This window comes from Ctenopharyngodon idella, chromosome 9 (assembly GCF_019924925.1).
Source record: "Ctenopharyngodon idella isolate HZGC_01 chromosome 9, HZGC01, whole genome shotgun sequence".
In the NCBI taxonomy this organism is placed as follows: domain Eukaryota; kingdom Metazoa; phylum Chordata; class Actinopteri; order Cypriniformes; family Xenocyprididae; genus Ctenopharyngodon; species Ctenopharyngodon idella.
Genome location: NC_067228.1, coordinates 30,599,297 through 30,616,913, shown reverse-complemented (window position 1 = coordinate 30,616,913; position 17,617 = coordinate 30,599,297). Strand labels below are relative to the sequence as shown.

The 17,617-nt window shown below is 36.1% G+C and overlaps 1 protein-coding gene across 1 annotated transcript in view; it reads left to right on the top strand.

Moving 5' to 3' along the window:
* Positions 1–5,385: 5,385 nt before the first annotated feature.
* The window catches only part of kcnj3a (potassium inwardly rectifying channel subfamily J member 3a), a 46,723-nt gene continuing 34,491 nt past the window's right edge, over positions 5,386–17,617 (top strand). The window contains exons 1-3 of the mRNA XM_051905975.1: positions 5,386–6,113; positions 7,091–7,759; positions 9,455–9,671. Coding sequence (XP_051761935.1) covers positions 7,097–7,759; positions 9,455–9,671 — 880 coding nt within the window. The 5' untranslated portion in view covers positions 5,386–6,113; positions 7,091–7,096. The remainder of the gene's footprint in view (positions 6,114–7,090; positions 7,760–9,454; positions 9,672–17,617) is intronic.

Sequence of the window (17,617 nt, the reverse complement as noted above, 5' to 3'; positions counted from 1 at the left end):
AGCAGGACTAAGCATAGCGCTTTCCTTATCCTTGCAAATGAGGGTCTTTTACTCTGCTCGACCCTGGATCTACAAAGCACTTCTTTTTCAAAGTACTGTGGAGGCTGGGTACTCTAAATAGGGTCCCTAATAAGGGGAGTACCTCCAGCTCTAAAAAGCTGATCTACCAGGGAGGTCTCACAAGAGCCCTTCGGCCTTCCGACCAGACTCAGGGAGAAAAGTACTCTACAGAACGACCCTCTCAAATGAGAAGAGTGTAGGCTTGACTGAGTAGAGTATCATCCAAGCTCTGGGGCTAGAACCAGGGACAGTCCTGTGGAGCCTGCAACATGATATCAATCTGCACACTCTGGGGAGCCAGGATACTCATACTAGCTAGAAGTGCTAGGAACCTAGCTCGACCCGGAGGATCACCTTCAAGGCGGCCCAAGGAGGCAGACTATTTGGTAGTGAATCTAAATACTAGCAGAGATAGTCACCAGAGGTATGTAGGTTTGGAACACTCATTCACATTGCCACACAAGCGATGTACTCAGCATATCGCTTTCCACCCTTTAAACAAGGGGAGTACAGATGTCATGCAACCAGACTGTCGAGGAGGCCTCTCTATATGGCCTACTACTTTAGAATACCATGGGCATGGGCTCGGGGCTAATGCTTGAGCTCTAAGGGAGCATACTCAATACCATCCTGAATTGGAGGGAGTACTTAACTGGCACAGCCTGAGCATCATTGGTTTTGGACACAAGGGGCACAGAACTCTGAGAGCAAAGAACTCTAGGGGGACCCTGAACAAGGGGAATTAATATCAGCTAGACCCGAGACAAAGCTTCAAGGGTGAAGGCCTGAACGGATAATGACTCAGGTTCCTGTCTGAGCTAAGCTCTAGGGGGAATAGAGGCCTCAACTGGGTGAAACTCCAGAGAAGAGGCCTTCGAAACTCAACCCCATGACTTGATAATTACAATCAAGGAGCTTCCACAGGAGAGCCTGTTCTAAAGACATAAAGCTAGATAATGCTACTAACCAAGCTCTAGAGAGCTTTAAGACATACATAGCTACTATATATATCTTAAAGTGACAGTAGCCTGATATTCCTGCTGTCTGTATTTTTAATGTTAATTAAACAACAAAAGACAAGGAAATCACTCACTGCTCTTGAATAGCTTTTGTAACTTTAATATGGATTAATCTTTATTTTATACAGTCAAATATGCAATGTTATTTTACATCTGATTACTTTATTCAATTTTTGTACCTGAAAACTAATGTTAGACCTACCTAAAAACCTGAAAAGCACTGTTTATTTTATTTGTATCTTTGCTTTATTGTATTTATTTGTGCTGTAGCCTAAAAGGAGGGGCCCAAGAGGCAATGGTAGTTCTCTGGCCCTGTCTACAGTCCTCAAACTGAGACGGGTCAGGGCCCCCTGGTAGGCTTGAAGTAACTAAGTGATCGTAAGTGACTCAAACTCACAGCGCTTACAGAGACCATTTACTCTATGAAATATTATTGTTTACTTAGCGCAATAAAAAAACATATACGTTTGAGGAGATATTCACGAACATGGTATTTCACAGTAAACACTGTCTAAGCATTCTAACATGTTACAGTTTATGTAAAAATAACACATTAACTAATGTAAGTGGGAATAAACGGAATACCTCCACTGGATATCAGTCACGTTCTTCTTCTTCTGAGGTAAATTCAAGGTAAACTCACAGCCCTTCTTCTAAAATCGATGAAAAGCAAAGCTGATGCTTTGTTTTGAGGTGATGGGGATGGGGATTTGCATGTCAAAGGCTGCACTGCGCGTGGGTGTGGTCACATTACAGATAATGAGGCTAGGCAGGGAAGATTGTACCTCTCATTGGTTTCATCCGGATTACATAAACGAAGAATATTTTCAATATGACTTACTTCATTTTAAAGTAGACACTTTAAGCTTTCTAAAGACTCTCTCATGAGAATATCTCTCATGTCTGTGGGATAAGTATTAGCTGAGTTTCAGTTCATTATTCAGATGTGTTTCAGAAAGTTTCTCGCGGAGACAGAGAAAGCTGAAAGGGCATCCTGTTTATTTTCTTTATTTTACAAAAACACAAGGTTTTGTTGTTATTGTGAGTGTACACAAATAAAAGTAGACCCTTTATAGTTTATAGTGATGTTTTACACTCATGTAGGATCAAAAATGACAGAGTATTTGAAGTTGTTTCCTCTGTCATGAGGAAAAAATCAAGCAGAACGTGTCGGTGTGTTCACCGGGCTCAGAGGGTTAACTCTTGTCTAACCATATGCCAGTACGGTTTTGGTGGTTTGGAGGTCAAAAATCACTAAAGATATTGTAATTTAATACTTATTGTTTTAAACCAATATAGAAAAAAAAAAAAAAAACGCTTCTAGAGACAACTGGCATTTCTGTAATTGGACTTTTGACTCAAAACCTTCTAGTTACTAAGATATAACTCTTGTGACAACTTCCCAGTGGCACAATATGCATCATGTCAATGAAGCTTCTTTAGTCTATATGTAAAAGGAGAAACAGAGAGAGAAAGACAGATAAATCAGTCTTTATCTTTGTGAGCTCTTTGACATAAAGACAGCACTCCTATTATATATTGTTGTTACTACTTCTAGTAGCTTCTCCTTTAAATTTCTGAGTCAGTTTCAGCGGTTATTGCATCTTGCTTTAACAAGTACAGATCAATAATCTATTTATCCTTGAATGATGGGAGGAGCTGCTGCTCATTTTTCAAGGTGTAGTGAAATGGAAAATTTCTCCTGATTTATGACAAAAGGCACACACACACACACACACACACACACACACACACACACACACACACACACACAGGTTTGTTTTGCTATCAAAGTGAGGACATTTCATAGGCATAGTGGTTTTTACACTACCCCTACCCATCACAGAAAACTTTCTGCATTTTTAAGTTTTTTTTTTTTTTTTTGCGAAGGTTAAAAATATTTGGGGTAAATCAGAAGATTTTATTTTTGTTTTATCAGTCTGTTTGTGAGAGTTTGATAAGATATGGAATAACAGCATGGTATGGAAACCTGACTGTCCAATCAAAATCAAAACTTGTATGACTTGTACACACTGCTCTAAAAATTGTTGGGTGTGACGAGAAACGATCTATACAGGAGCTGTATGAGACATCTATTTTAAGACAAGCTAAGAAAATTGTTGCTGATGAGACACACATTTTACATGAGGATTTTAAGATGTTCCCCTCTGGGAGACGATTTGGATTTTGATGTGCAAATCAAATCGCTACAAAAATCTTTTGTGCCAACTGCAGTTAAACTATTTAATAGGGAATTGCTTAAATGAAAGAACAGGTAGGGTATTGTTGTTTTATCTGGCTTGTGGTTATTAGTAATTTATTATGTTTGTATTGTTTACGTGAATTTAATGTTGTACTGGCTATGTCATGGTTGTCCAAGATGAATTTCCCAGAAATGGGACAATAAAGTATATTCAATTCAATAAAACATTGTTTAATATGTTTTTAAAGCTATTTTAAATATGAGGACTCATGAAATGTCCTCATATTTCATGTTTACATTGTAATACCAGTGTAATACCCATGTCATTATACAAATTTGTGTCCTCATAAATCACAAAAATGCGCGCGCGCGCACACACACACACACACACACACACACACACACACACACACACACAGATGCACGCACACGCACAGCCAACAGAAAAACAACTTTAGAGTATAAATATGCTGTTACTGCCTTGATAAATCAGGATGATGTATGTACAATAATATATAGCCTATACATTTCAGAGAACAAATGTGCAAATGACTCCCTTATAGAAAAGTCCATTTCAGCTGCCTTCCTCACTTAGGTATAATTCAAAAAGCTTTTCTGTTTACAGAAAGTGTTGAGATTCTTCAACGTGTCTAAATCTACATCCTCTCAAGGCCTCAGTAAATCAGACTGTCAACACAAATCAAATTAGGCAGGTAGACTACAGCGATATGTCAGGCAGGTGGCTGGTCATCGCTCTCCTTTGATGGGTAAATTACATTTGACATCCACACAAGCTATAAATAGACACACACAGAAAACAAGATGTTTGATCTTGATAAAAGAAAGATTATAGCAATTTGACAACAGACTATAATGTAAATCATGCTTCTCTTCTGTTGTTTGACTCAAAGGTTTTGAGCATTACTGTGTTTGTTGTGTAACCAGAAACCATAATTTGCTTGAGATGAATATGCTGCATTTGTTCTGTTGCTGTGTGCAAGGAGGATAAAAACCTCCCTGATGTTTAGTTGCATTTGGAATAGCCCATGTATGTGTATGTGTATGTGTATGTGAGTGTAGCCTTCATTAATTCTGTACCATTGCTGCACCATTGAGACATGTAGTAGTACAGTGGATAAAAGACTCACATGCATTTGATGTGCTGTGTATTTAATTTATCTTTTGTCCAATAAAAATGTTCCATGGATGTTAAAGGATGGAACCATAGATACCAAAAAAACATTTATTTTTATTCGTGTATACATAAAGTTAAGATCAGGAACGTGTTTTAAGAAAGGGTTTTGAAAGTTTGAATTAATGTTAACTAAGTAATTAGGCCTACTGTTTGCATTCTTTACACCACTGGTTGCCAACACATCGATTGTGATCATTCGACTGTCTCTGTAGCTCCCGAAAATAATAGAAAAATAAATACACAAATAGCCCTGCTTGACTGTATTTGTTTCAGTGTCTCAGAGCAGCTTGGTTCATTTACTGTGCATCAAGCCTCTCTAAGACGCTGAAACACCGTACCATGAGGTGCACACTTGTAAATTCTTCGCTTCACTCTTAAACTGCACAGCATAGGCCTATATTTATTTTCCAGCAAAATAAAAGCTTGAATGTTTTTAATTAAATGCTCAATTTTCTAAGTTATGGTAGTTTCACAATTTAAAGTAGTTTTCTTGGTTGCATAAATTTGAAAGTTGGCAAAAAACATAAATAAAAATATCTGTTATTCAAATACAATTAGCCTAATTTAAAGGCCTCAAGTTGGAAGTACAATCTGGGCTGTCTTTTTCGCTCAACTCTTCGATCGGTAGATCTCGCCTTTCATCAAGCCTGAGGTCAAGGAGTTTGGCCTTAAAAAAGGTTGGCGACTTTACACCATTACACATCCCGTAGCCTATGTGTGCTCTAGCCTATTATAGTGTATTGCAGTGTATTTTCTGTGCATGTACTGAATACTGGTATGTAATGTATATTGATCGTTTGCACTCTAATGAAAAACTAAAGTCAAATTTCTTGTAAGTATAACTTCCTTAGCCAATAAACGCGAATTGTGATTGTGAAGTTCCGCCCTCCCCTGCTGAATAACACACCTCAGTATCCCGAGGAGCTTCAGAGGCTGCGAGAGAAACGCTCAGTGCACAGGAGAACTGAAGAGACAAAGAGCAGCCTCACACACTCACCCTGAGGGTCTGAAGGACACGACCTGGCCGTCCCTGCAACCATTTGGGCTATTTTATTTCATTCTCTTGCAACGAGCTCGATAACACAGGAACAACAGAGCTTTTGGTTTGCGACCAAAACATAGTGTAAATCTCTCTGTCCGAGGCGCGTCCGGATGAATTCATAACCATCAGTTTGGTTTCACCACACACAGGCTCTGAGCAGTATAATCTGATTAAGTTGAATATGTTCTACTGGTGAACATACAGAGGTGGAGAATATTCAGCCAGATGTTGAAACGCATCTAGACTAGTTTTTGTATCCATTAATTGTTGCGCAAATCGCTGGACAGACGAATGCGCTAATCTGTGATCGGACTGTTCATTTCAGACTGACGAAAATCATCCACAACTCTGAGCTTCGGTTTGTGAAACTCAAATGAACAGATGAGTGAAGACAGACTGAGTGTTTCAGGACCCGAGCCGCTGGACAGCGCCTGTGGAGAGTTTCCTGCTTTCATCCCCGACGAGGGAACATGTATCTTTACACCTTTTCCGTAAACAAACAAACGATTACTTCCCTTTAAATCACGCTTTATAGTCTGAGATGACACGCAGCTAATGAGAAGAGAGGAGAAATCACTGTATGGTGAAATATAGGTAAGACTATTGTCTTCTCTTCTTATTCTTCAGATTTTTATTAGACCGGGGCTATAGTCATAATTTCCACTGACTGTTTCTCAGGGTAGGTTTTGAAAGTCAGTGTTTATGTTTTATGACTACAAAAAAGCTATTGAACATTCCCACTGCAAAGATAGTTAATTTATTATTATAGATATAACCATGAAATCTGCAAATTCTTTAACTTTCTTCTATCTAAAGTACAAAAGCTATCTTCCACAACATGTAGCCTATCTAAAATATGACTATACAGGCTATTTAATGGTTTTACAGCAAAATGTAAACAATTAAAGAATTATGGAGCAAAGACACTTAATTAAACAGCCAATGAGGAAACACACACACACACACACACACACACACACACACACACACACACACAATATGGTAACATTTTATTTTGGTGACTTTGTTACACGTTACATGTATTGGTTCTCATAATAACAGTAAAGTATGCGTAATTATAAGCAAGTAAACCTAAACAAACCCTAACCCCAAAACCTATAGTACACATTGTTAATTAATATTACTTAGTATATATTTATGTAATTACACTGTGACAGGGACATCTTAAAATAAACTGTAACCTATAAAACCACTGTGTTGGTGAAATTTTAATAAATCAACTGAATAAATTTAGTAGGTATAAAACACAGAAATAAAACACAAAACTTGCCTGACCTGACATACAGTATCAGCCTTTCACTTAAAATCTATATGTTTATTATTATTATTATTATTATTATTATTATTGTTATTTGACTTTTCAAAAGCTTGTACGGTAAGAGATAAAGACCTTGTGACAACTTCTTCATGTGACAACTAGCTTCGGTCTCTTCTATTTCTGTGGTCTTGTTTTTACTTATATACTCTTTATCCACTGAAAAGGTCATGACAGGTCTAATACACTGCTAAAATATCAGACAGTCAAGTTAGTATTACTGCTGTCTCTGCAGGATAAAATGTCTGCACTTCGTAAGAAATTTGGAAGCGACTATCAGGTAGTGACCACCACATCCTCCAGCCATCAGAAGGAGAAGAAGAGGAAACGGCAGCGATTCGTGGACAAGAATGGACGATGTAACGTCCAGCATGGAAACCTGGGTGGAGAGACCAGCAGATATCTCTCAGACCTATTCACAACTTTAGTAGACCTCAAATGGCGATGGAACCTCTTCATCTTCATCCTCACATACACAGTGGCCTGGTTATTCATGGCTTCAATGTGGTGGGTCATTGCATACATCAGAGGGGACCTGTACCGAGCTCACGATGAAAAGTACACGCCATGCGTGGCCAACGTCTATAACTTTCCCTCTGCTTTCCTCTTCTTCATTGAGACAGAGGCCACTATAGGATATGGCCACAGATACATCACAGATAAATGTCCAGAAGGAATCATTCTCTTCTTATTTCAGTCTATCCTGGGCTCCATAGTGGATGCATTTTTAATAGGCTGTATGTTTATTAAGATGTCTCAACCCAAGAAGAGAGCAGAGACTCTGATGTTTAGTGAAAACGCAGTCATCTCCATGCGTGACGGCAAACTCACGCTGATGTTCAGGGTGGGAAATCTGCGCAACAGTCACATGGTTTCAGCACAGATCCGGTGCAAATTACTCAAGGTAAGGGCCTGACTTTTGTCACATTTTAGAGGTTGTTAACTTGTAATTAGACATGTATGTACTGAGTAATATACTTTAACAGCATGCACACAATTTGTTGCCTACTAATGTTGTGAAGCTGCTTTTAAAAATACTTTTTTGTGATTTTGCAACTATCATTGTCTAATAGGTCTAACATGGACACTGTAACAAAACTATTGTATTCAATACTTATTTACATTAGTATGCTTAAAATGTATTAATCATTTGTGTAGGCATATATTTCAGAACATGTACACTACCAGTCAAAAGTTTGAAATAATTATGATTTTGTAATGTTCGGAAAGAAGTTTCTTATGCTCACCAAGGCTGCATTTATTTGATCAAAAATACAGTAAAAAAAAAAAAAAAACAGCAATATTGTGAAATATTATAACAATTTAAAATAACTGTTTTCTATCTTAATATATATTTAAAATGTAATTTATTTCCGTGATCAAAGCTGAATTTTCAGCATCATTACTCCAGTCTTCAGTGTCACATGATCCTTCAGAAATCATTCTGATGTGCTGATTTGGTGCTCAAGAAATATTATCATCAATGTTTAAACAGTTTTTGCTGCTTATTATTTTTGTGGAAACTGTGATACACTACCATTCAAAAGTTTAGGGTAAGTAAGATTTTTTTTTTTTTTAAAAAGGGAAGAAGAAAAAGAAAAAAGAAATGAATACTTTTATTCAACAAGGACACATTAAATTGATCAAAAGTGACAGTAAAGACGTTTATAATGTCACAAAAGATTTCTATTTCAAATAAATGCTGTTCTTTTGAGCTTCATATTCATTAAAATCAGAAATCTGTCTTGTGCACCAAATCAGCATTTTAGAATGATTTCTGAAGGATCATGTGACACTGAAGTCTGGAGTAATTATGCTAAAAATTCAACTTAGCCATCACAGAAATAAATGCCATTTTAAAATAAACTCAAATAGAAAAAAAAAAAAAAAAAAAAAGTAATAATTGTGATAATATTTTACAATATTGCTGTTTTCTTTTAGTTTTACCGTATTTGCTTGCAAACAATGCCTTGGTGAGCATAAAGCTATAATATACTGAAGCTGCTACACTTAATTAGTATTATTACTGCTGTATCTATATTTACCTGAAACGTGTGATATGAGCACTGTAATGGAAAGTGTTACTCTGCCCTCTGTTGTTCATCTACAGACTCAGCTGATGCTTGGAGGTGATTCTTGACCTCCTCTCATTTAATTAAAAAGAAATAGAGAGAGAGAGAGAGAGAGAGAGAGGAGAGAGAGAGAGAGAAAGAGAGAGGAGAGAGATTTTATTTCATTTAAATATTAAAGATGTCATCAGAAAATATGTTTTCAGTCCCTTAGACCTAGATGGCTGCCTTGATTGCATGCAGGCCTATATTTAAGTATGCTGGCCAAAATCTCATACAATAAAAAGAAGACATGCTACACAGTGTCTCCCTGACATCTTTGTTGTATTCAAAAAGTAAAAATTAACCTAAATCTAGTGATTGGTATAACACAATTGTAAAATTGTTCCTTAATTGTAAACTTTGAGCTTTAATTTGATTTAATACCTCTCTCTCCTTTGATGACTGACTGTCTACCCTCACAGCTCACTTCACCGTACAGTTTGTAAAGCAATGTTTACGCCCCATCTCCCCTCTTCTCGCTTCCGCAGTCCCGACAGACACCTGAGGGTGAGTTCCTCCCTTTGGATCAGCTGGAGCTGGATGTGGGCTTTAGCACTGGAGCGGACCAACTCTTTCTCGTGTCACCACTCACAATCTGTCATGTGATCGACACCAAAAGCCCCTTCTATGAGCTCTCGCAGCGATCCATGCAGACGGAACAGTTTGAAATAGTTGTGATTTTGGAGGGTATTGTTGAAACGACTGGTAAGTTATCTTTTCTGCTCTTTTAATCATGCATTGGTTTCGCCTTTTGATTTTAAATTTAAAAGGCCTCTGAAAGTTAAAGGCTAGAATACACTACACAACTTTTGTCCTGGTTTTTGATTTACATTCTGGATGAGTCAACGCTAGTTGCTGAAATTCAGAGCCTGTCTGCAGATTTTGGGCAGCCAAAGTTGGTAGTTTATGATGGGCACAGACTTTTTTAGCTTCAGATTTTCATTCCATCCATCAGAGGATATATGACATATTTGATATTTAGAGCTGATTTTAGAGCACGTTGTTTTCATTTTAAATGCATCTCCTAGAAATGAGAGTTTGTTGTTTTCGAAACGACTTGAATGTATGGTAGTGTGTGATCCTCAGTCGTTTAGTGTACTATTTACAAAGTCGGCAAGTGTATGATCATAGCTTATTGTTTTATAATCTGTTCTGATTTTAAAAGTCATCTAGTGTATTCCACTAGAACAAGGGACATTGTACTATTTATTCGTTTAGAAAGACTACCACATCCTGTTAAAGCTAAAATAGGAGGCATTGGGTCTCACTGGCCTTGAAGTGCACTTGATTGATTGTGTTCTATTGATCAGCAATGAAGTGTAATTGTAGACATGCTGTTTGGGGAAGTTGGTAAAACCAGTCTAGTGTCAGTGTGTATCCATTAGGATGAAAAGCACAATAACATTTAACAGGGCTCAGTAGTTAACGCACATATCTTGAAATCAAAGTTACAGTATGTCCTACAGTATATCTGATTTTCTTATTTATTTATTTATTTGATTGATGTTTATTATGTCCATTTAGCTCTCAGTGTGCTACAATTTTACCTTTTTTTTTTTTTTTTTTTAAGATAATGAACAATTTCAGAGCTTACCAGAAAATATTCTTGGGGAAGAAAGAAAGAAAAAAGAAAATAAATCATATGCTTTCTGGAACACACTGTATTTGCCTTAGCTTTTGAAAATCCTATATATAAAGCTCATTTTAACAGGTGGTTGTCAGTTTTCATAATTATATTCTATTTACTTAGGTTAACTTTTATGTTGGGATATAATCAAACATAAAATAGTCCTGGTAGATGTTTGGAGGTGGACATATCAGAGGTTGGCCAGCACTATGAGTTTTTGATCTAACAGCGTTAGATCATTTTAAAAATAAAAATAAAAAATCATTTAAAAAACTGGTGACTAATAACATGCCAGATTAATGATACTGCCTACAAATCATATTAGTGCTCTTCATTGCCATTTTGTCAACAACCCAAAGGAAGTCTCAAATACAGTACTCTTTTCCAATATCTCAGTATATTCCTTCAGGACTGGAAGACTTATTGGTAATTTGGCTTATATTAAACAGTGGGCATAAACACGGAGCCAAAATTTACGTCTCACTGAACACTAACTCAGTTCATCTCTCTCTATCTGTGGTTAGAAGCATAGTTTCTGGTACACATATACAGTACACATAGATACATACTAAAAAAAGAATAGAAACAATAGTAAAAGAAGTAGTAGTTTGGGTAACACTTTAGAATAATGGACCATCATTAAATGGGACATAAAGTGGATTTTTTAAATTATTTTATAATGTTTCCTGAGGTACACTTATAATGTTAGTATGATTTTTACATCAAAAATTGCCATAATTTTGAAATAAAAGGCATTTTTCTATCCTGATTTTATCCCTCTGGCTTGAATGCTCAGTTTGAAGGGGCGTGTCTGCTGTGAGACTTCAATGTAAATGGCCACTGCTGTGATTGGCTGACATCTTTGCATTTGAAATACATATTACATGTGGAATCCTCTTGGATACTTTTACTATTAACGAATTAACGAATTCGTTAGATTAACAAATCCTGAAAAGTGTTCATTATAGCCTTATATTTAGATCTTTTCCCATCACATGAAATGTTGCAGTGATGAGCATTGAGCAGATGACAGACAGGTCAGTCTGTTGATCGCGTGTATGCAGTGATCTCATCTGTAACTTGGTTCCTGCACTCTCACGAAATGCTTTCACCACAACTAACAGCAAACAGTAACAGTAACAGTGTAACAGCATCATTCATTATAACGGCAGTTTTGGCAAGTGTCCAGATAAACTTTGATCGCATTCTGTATGTAATTTAATCACAATTTAAAAATCTTGTTATTTTAATGCTACTAAAAGAAACAATGTGCAGTTGATCGTTTAGTCACTGGATTGATTTACTGATGCAAAATCAGTATTAAATGATTTTGGGACAAAGAAAATCTGCCTGAACTTGAATAATTACACATCAGACATCACTGATCACAGATCAAGCATAAGAATGAACACTGCAAAGCCTGCATCTATATTGCGACTGAATTACCAAATAGTCCACAGTGATATGTAAAAATAATTGATATCCATTTTTCTATGACATTGGGATCTGATCAGCAGATTATGCAAAGATAATGTTTTTCCACAGCAAGGAACAGCACAACGTCTGCGCGGCATCGCAATCTTGTTATTATACAATCTTATTGTAAACAACTAGGCCTACTTTAGATCCACTTGCTGCTCATCAACTGAACACCAGTTGGCGGGGCCAACGATGCAACAGTGTAAAAGTAGGTGTTGTTGTCTTACTCCAGAGGTAATCGTATGCAAATGATTGTGCCCCTGTGACGTCACATGCCACCTCGGATTCAAATGAAGTATTTTTTACAGCTTGATTATATAAATGCTTTTTTATTGATGACGAGGGCGTTTTAAGTTATGGAACTTGCAGGGTGTATTAATGATACAAAGACCTCTTATATGCCAAAAGATCAAGGAAAATTTGATTTCCCATGTCATGACCCCTTTAATAAGTAGCTCTGTAGGAAGTAATGCAGGACAAATGAGTAGTACAACATTAACACTTCAGCTACTACTATTAACTAATATATAAACAAGATTAACTAATCAGTAAATAGTAAATTTAGGACTGAGATAGTTCCTTATTAGGTAATCAATAATTACAGAACGTTATTAGCCTAATTAAGAACTATTAACTAACCATGACAAATTATAAAGTGTTATAAATTAATTATTAATCACATTAAAGTGTGTCGGAGACATAATAAATGGCCTTTTTTACTCTGAACATTGTCATAAAACTCATCACTAATTACTCAGCTGTTACCTAGTCACTCTTCAAGAACTAGTTATCTGGACCATTATTTATTGGCAGCAGCTATTTTCACTAAGTGCAAATAGCTATAGTTGCTATTTGGTAGCACTTTATTTTACAGTGCCGTAGTTACATTGTAATTACTCAAATAAGTACCGAGTAATATTAATTAACTACATGTACTTACTATAGAGTTACAGTTAGGTTAGGGTTTGGTTTAGGGTTAGTTACTTGTAATTATGCATAATTTAGTGTTATTACTATAGTAAGTACATGAAGTAACGTGTAACTACGGCACTGTAAAATGAAGTGTTACCATGCTATTTACACTAAGTGAAAATAGCGATGTATTTACACTATATAAAAGTAGCAGTTCCTTGCAATAAGTGCAAATAGTTGTTAGATGCTATTAGGCTATATATAAATATTATATATAGTGGAATACTATTATAAATAGTGGAAAATCTAAGCATTGTTGTACATTAACGGAATGCAATAATAACAGAGTGTATATGACTATATTTATTAAAATTATTAAATGGATGCTGCCTTATTGGGACAATAAAGCCCGCCCTATACCTATCCCTAACCCTACCTGATAAATAGGCCTACTTACTTGTTAAGCACTTTATTTCCACTTTTCAAATATTTTCTTCATTTTTATTGAAAATAAATGCCTTTCCGATCTGACGTGATGGGAAAAGGGAGAAGAGCGATTTCGGCAAAACACGGATTTGAACTCAGGTCGAACGCGTTATGCACCATAATCTCTACTGCCTACGCCACTGCAGACATTGAGTGGCACATGTCTTTCTTGTGTGGCCCAACCAGACATTAGTGGGTGGAGTTAATGTAAATAGCCTTTGCCAACAAGAATTTTAAAGTGGAAGAAAAAAATGAATCAGCGTTTTTTTGAACAAATCTCTTGAATTGAATGATTCAATGACAAATATTTTTCTAATAGTCACTTGTCGCCACCTGGTGGCATAACGATGTAATCGATAAAAACGTTATTTGAAGCACCATGTTACTTTCCATAGGTGATTTATTCTATTTTGATAGCTTCCGTAGACATCAATGTTCCAGTTCTTCTGTAATAATATGAATATTTATAACACAGAAATAATAAAACTGTGTGGTTGAAAGTACTGTTTGTGAAGATGTTTCATACCTAGGCTGTAAATGACAACTGCAATCTTTGGCTCAGTGGCAGCGTGAACACAGATTTGAATGTTCGGGTACGATTTTGTCAAAGGGTTAATAGACACAGGCAAAATGTTCTCAATTAGGAATGAGATCATGAATTGAGATCGCAATGTGTATGTGTGTGTGTAAAGTATGTGTGTGTGTGTTTGTGTGTGTGCATGTTTCACTTTTAAATAATGGTCCAGATCACTAGTAGTTCCTGCAGAGTGACTATAACACTTGAGTAAATATGATGCATTTTATGTCCATGTTTTATGAACATGGGGACACTTGATATTCAACAATATTACACCATTGACACCGTTGTATGCAAACTGAACTGGGCTGGACAATGACATTACTGTTTTCTCCAGAGCTGCTGTATAGATAAATGAACTAATTTAATAACTAATGATTTTTACAACAGAATGAATCAATACTGAACTTTCTTAAGCTGGAGAATAACACCATTTTCTTCTAGAAGCTGAATTATGTTCCCTCTTTCACTGTAAAGCTGCTTTGGCACAATCTGCATTGTAAAAAGCGCTACAGTGACTTGACAAGGTGACTTGACATGTTCAGAGTAAAAAAAAAAGTCAATCTTCAAGAGCTACTAGTGATTACTAATATACTAAGATACTAATTTGATTCAACATAAATGTGAGATATTTTAATATACTGGTCCTTAAGAATGATTGTAAAATAACCATGCAGTGCATTTCTTTCACATATCTTTGACATCGATTCAATCACTGCAGAAGTCATCGAGTCCAATCCCCAACATCTCAGACATCACTTGACAAGCATTTCTGCTGTAGGGGACTCATGTGGCATGAGCACAAGACAACGTTAATAACTGATGAACAGTGAAAGTACAGAATCCCAAGACTCTCCAGTTTTCTGGTGGCTGTAACACTGTTTCTATGGCAACCCATTTTGAACACCCCCCCCCCCCCCCCCCCCCCCCACCCCGCCTGTTTCTATGTAGCCTTTGAACATATGCTTATTATGAAGCCCTGAACAGTGTGTGCAAAGCACTTTTTTTAGACAACCGAGGAGGAATGTGCATCAGACAGAACAAAGAAAGAGGCAGAGGTACAGAGAGGGCAAAAGTGCCTTGACATGGGTCCCTGTTAAACAGTTCAGAGATACAGAAAAGAGGCACGTTTATGTTCAAGTATTGATAGTTTATTTCATATTGGCAGTTTCTACAGTTTGTAGAAAAAATAACCTCAACTCAAACAGGAGTAGGTGATCTCAAAACGTACAAATATCTGATATAAATAATCATGCCCATTTTGCGTGTGTTAACAGATGCGCTAGTTCCTCCTTGTTTCAGTTCCAAAATTTATCAAAAGTTTTCAAATATTTTCTGTAACATATTGTGCAATAAAATAATCACTTCTGCGCTCATTATCATCAATATCGTCTGCTCTCTAAGTATTAGCATTGGATGTTGAAAAATACATTTTAGTCAGCCACTATTAATATTGGTGTGATCTATGTGTGTGTATGTGAAACAGCCAGATGAGGGAACATTCATCAGCATCAGACCCCTTAAGAATTTTAACACTTACAGAACACTTTTTTTTTCAATGAGATGATTTTGAGAGCTCTCAGTTCACTCAGCAAATATTCCCGAATAGTTCTGACACAACAACAAAAGCTTTGGAGGTAGATTTTTTGTGCCCGTCATGCTGATTTGAGAAATTTTGTCAGTGAATGCAGGAGCTCTTTAAAATAAAAATACACAAACTCTTTGAAATGTCATGAAAAATAATCTCCCCAGACTGTGAAGGCTGTCACTGATAAAGTCTATTCTAAAGATATATTTTAGTGAATTGTGCTCTAGTTCAGGGAATTTAGAGGAACACCTTTCTTTATACTCTGTCATTTTTTAGCAGAGGTTGAGCTGTCTACGGTTTTATATGTGTATATATATATATATATATATATACCTAGCTAAATTGTCACTATTGGTCAATATTTAAGTCTTAGTTAAAATATGTTTTTAAAAATTTTATATCTTTACTGTTTTTCATCATTATATTTTTTTGTCCCTGAGGTCCACTTATAAAGTTAGTCAAGGTTTGTCACAATTTAGAGTTTAGCTTTTTTGTTTGTTTGTTTGTTTTGTTTTTGCTGCTGTGTCTTTAAGAGTCTTTAAGAAAATGCTAACCTTTTGCATGTGAAATGAGTAACAGCAGTTAACTCAAGGCAGCAGCTTTGTTGTCAGGTCCAGTATTCAGTATTCTTCTTAATTACTCATCCTTCAATAAGAGCTTTAATACAAAGACACACTGAAATATGTCTTGCATGAAGCATTCGGTCACAAGACACACGAGAGCCAATCAAAGCTGACATAATAATTCTGCAGGTGGCAATTTTTTATTGTGTGTTTGTAATTTGAGTATTATGGCATATGGAGGCAGTGTTCGCTTTTGGGTCTGTTCCTCAAGCAAAGCAAATGTTTGGTCTCTTGGAGACTTGGAAAATATATATATATTGGAAAATATATATGTATATATATATATATATATATATATATATATATATATATATTTTTTTTTTTTTTATTAAATTGTGACTGAAGTTGTATCTGTCTTTTTGGATCTGTGTTTTCTATTGTTTGATATTCACTAATGGTTAGGTTTAGGGGTATGGGTCGGGTTAGGTGCTCAAAAATATCTAAATAGAGTAAAAAAAAAAAAAAAAAAGTATTGTGGCTGTTTAAATCATACCCCAACATATATGTCATAATGGCAAAATTATACACCAGTATATAATTTCATGATAATAAAATTTCTCTTCGCATAACCATGCCCTAATGATGACAGTGGTTTCTCACTGACAGCAATGGAGTTCGTCAATATAGTGACATCTAGTATGGAGTCAAATCCATGCCACATATATTTGCAAAACAGAAAAGTATTGCAAAAGAAAAAGTATTGAGGAAAAATAAATTTAGTATGTTTTTTTTTTTTTTTTTTAAATCTACAAACTCCATGTAGCTTAATTGTTTAAAATGTTGTAATAATGCATGTGTAATAATGATTGTGTAATGATGACTTGTCAGTGCTTGAAATTTCTCATCAGCTACACATTTTAACAAAAATAGCTGAAACCGAGACATAATTGCATTGTTTAGAAAACTGTCGGAACACCAGGATGTCCAGCTACCCTAGTAATACGTTAATATATCCAATCAATGATTCTCGAAAGAAGGACAGGTCATGATTTTATCTGCGTATGTAGTATGCATGAGTATGGCAAATAAAAATACTGCTTTAACTAAACTAACTTCATTAACTTAAGCAAACACTGTTCATACACATTCAATTAAAATGAAACAACACACATTTTGCTAGTGCTATGCTAGTGAACTAAAAGAAAATAATCAACTTTGTATAGCTGCCTGAAATCCACCCTCATGCCTCTGCTCCACCATGATGACTGTGATTTGTGTCTCAAGCTGATGTTGTAGCTTTGAGGGAGGCATGCCCAGTCCCGTTGTACACGCCCAAGTCCCATGACTCCTCCCCCATGTCAAAACAATACTACAAAGTGAAACGCACAGAAAAGTGACGGAAAAACAATACCAAGAGCA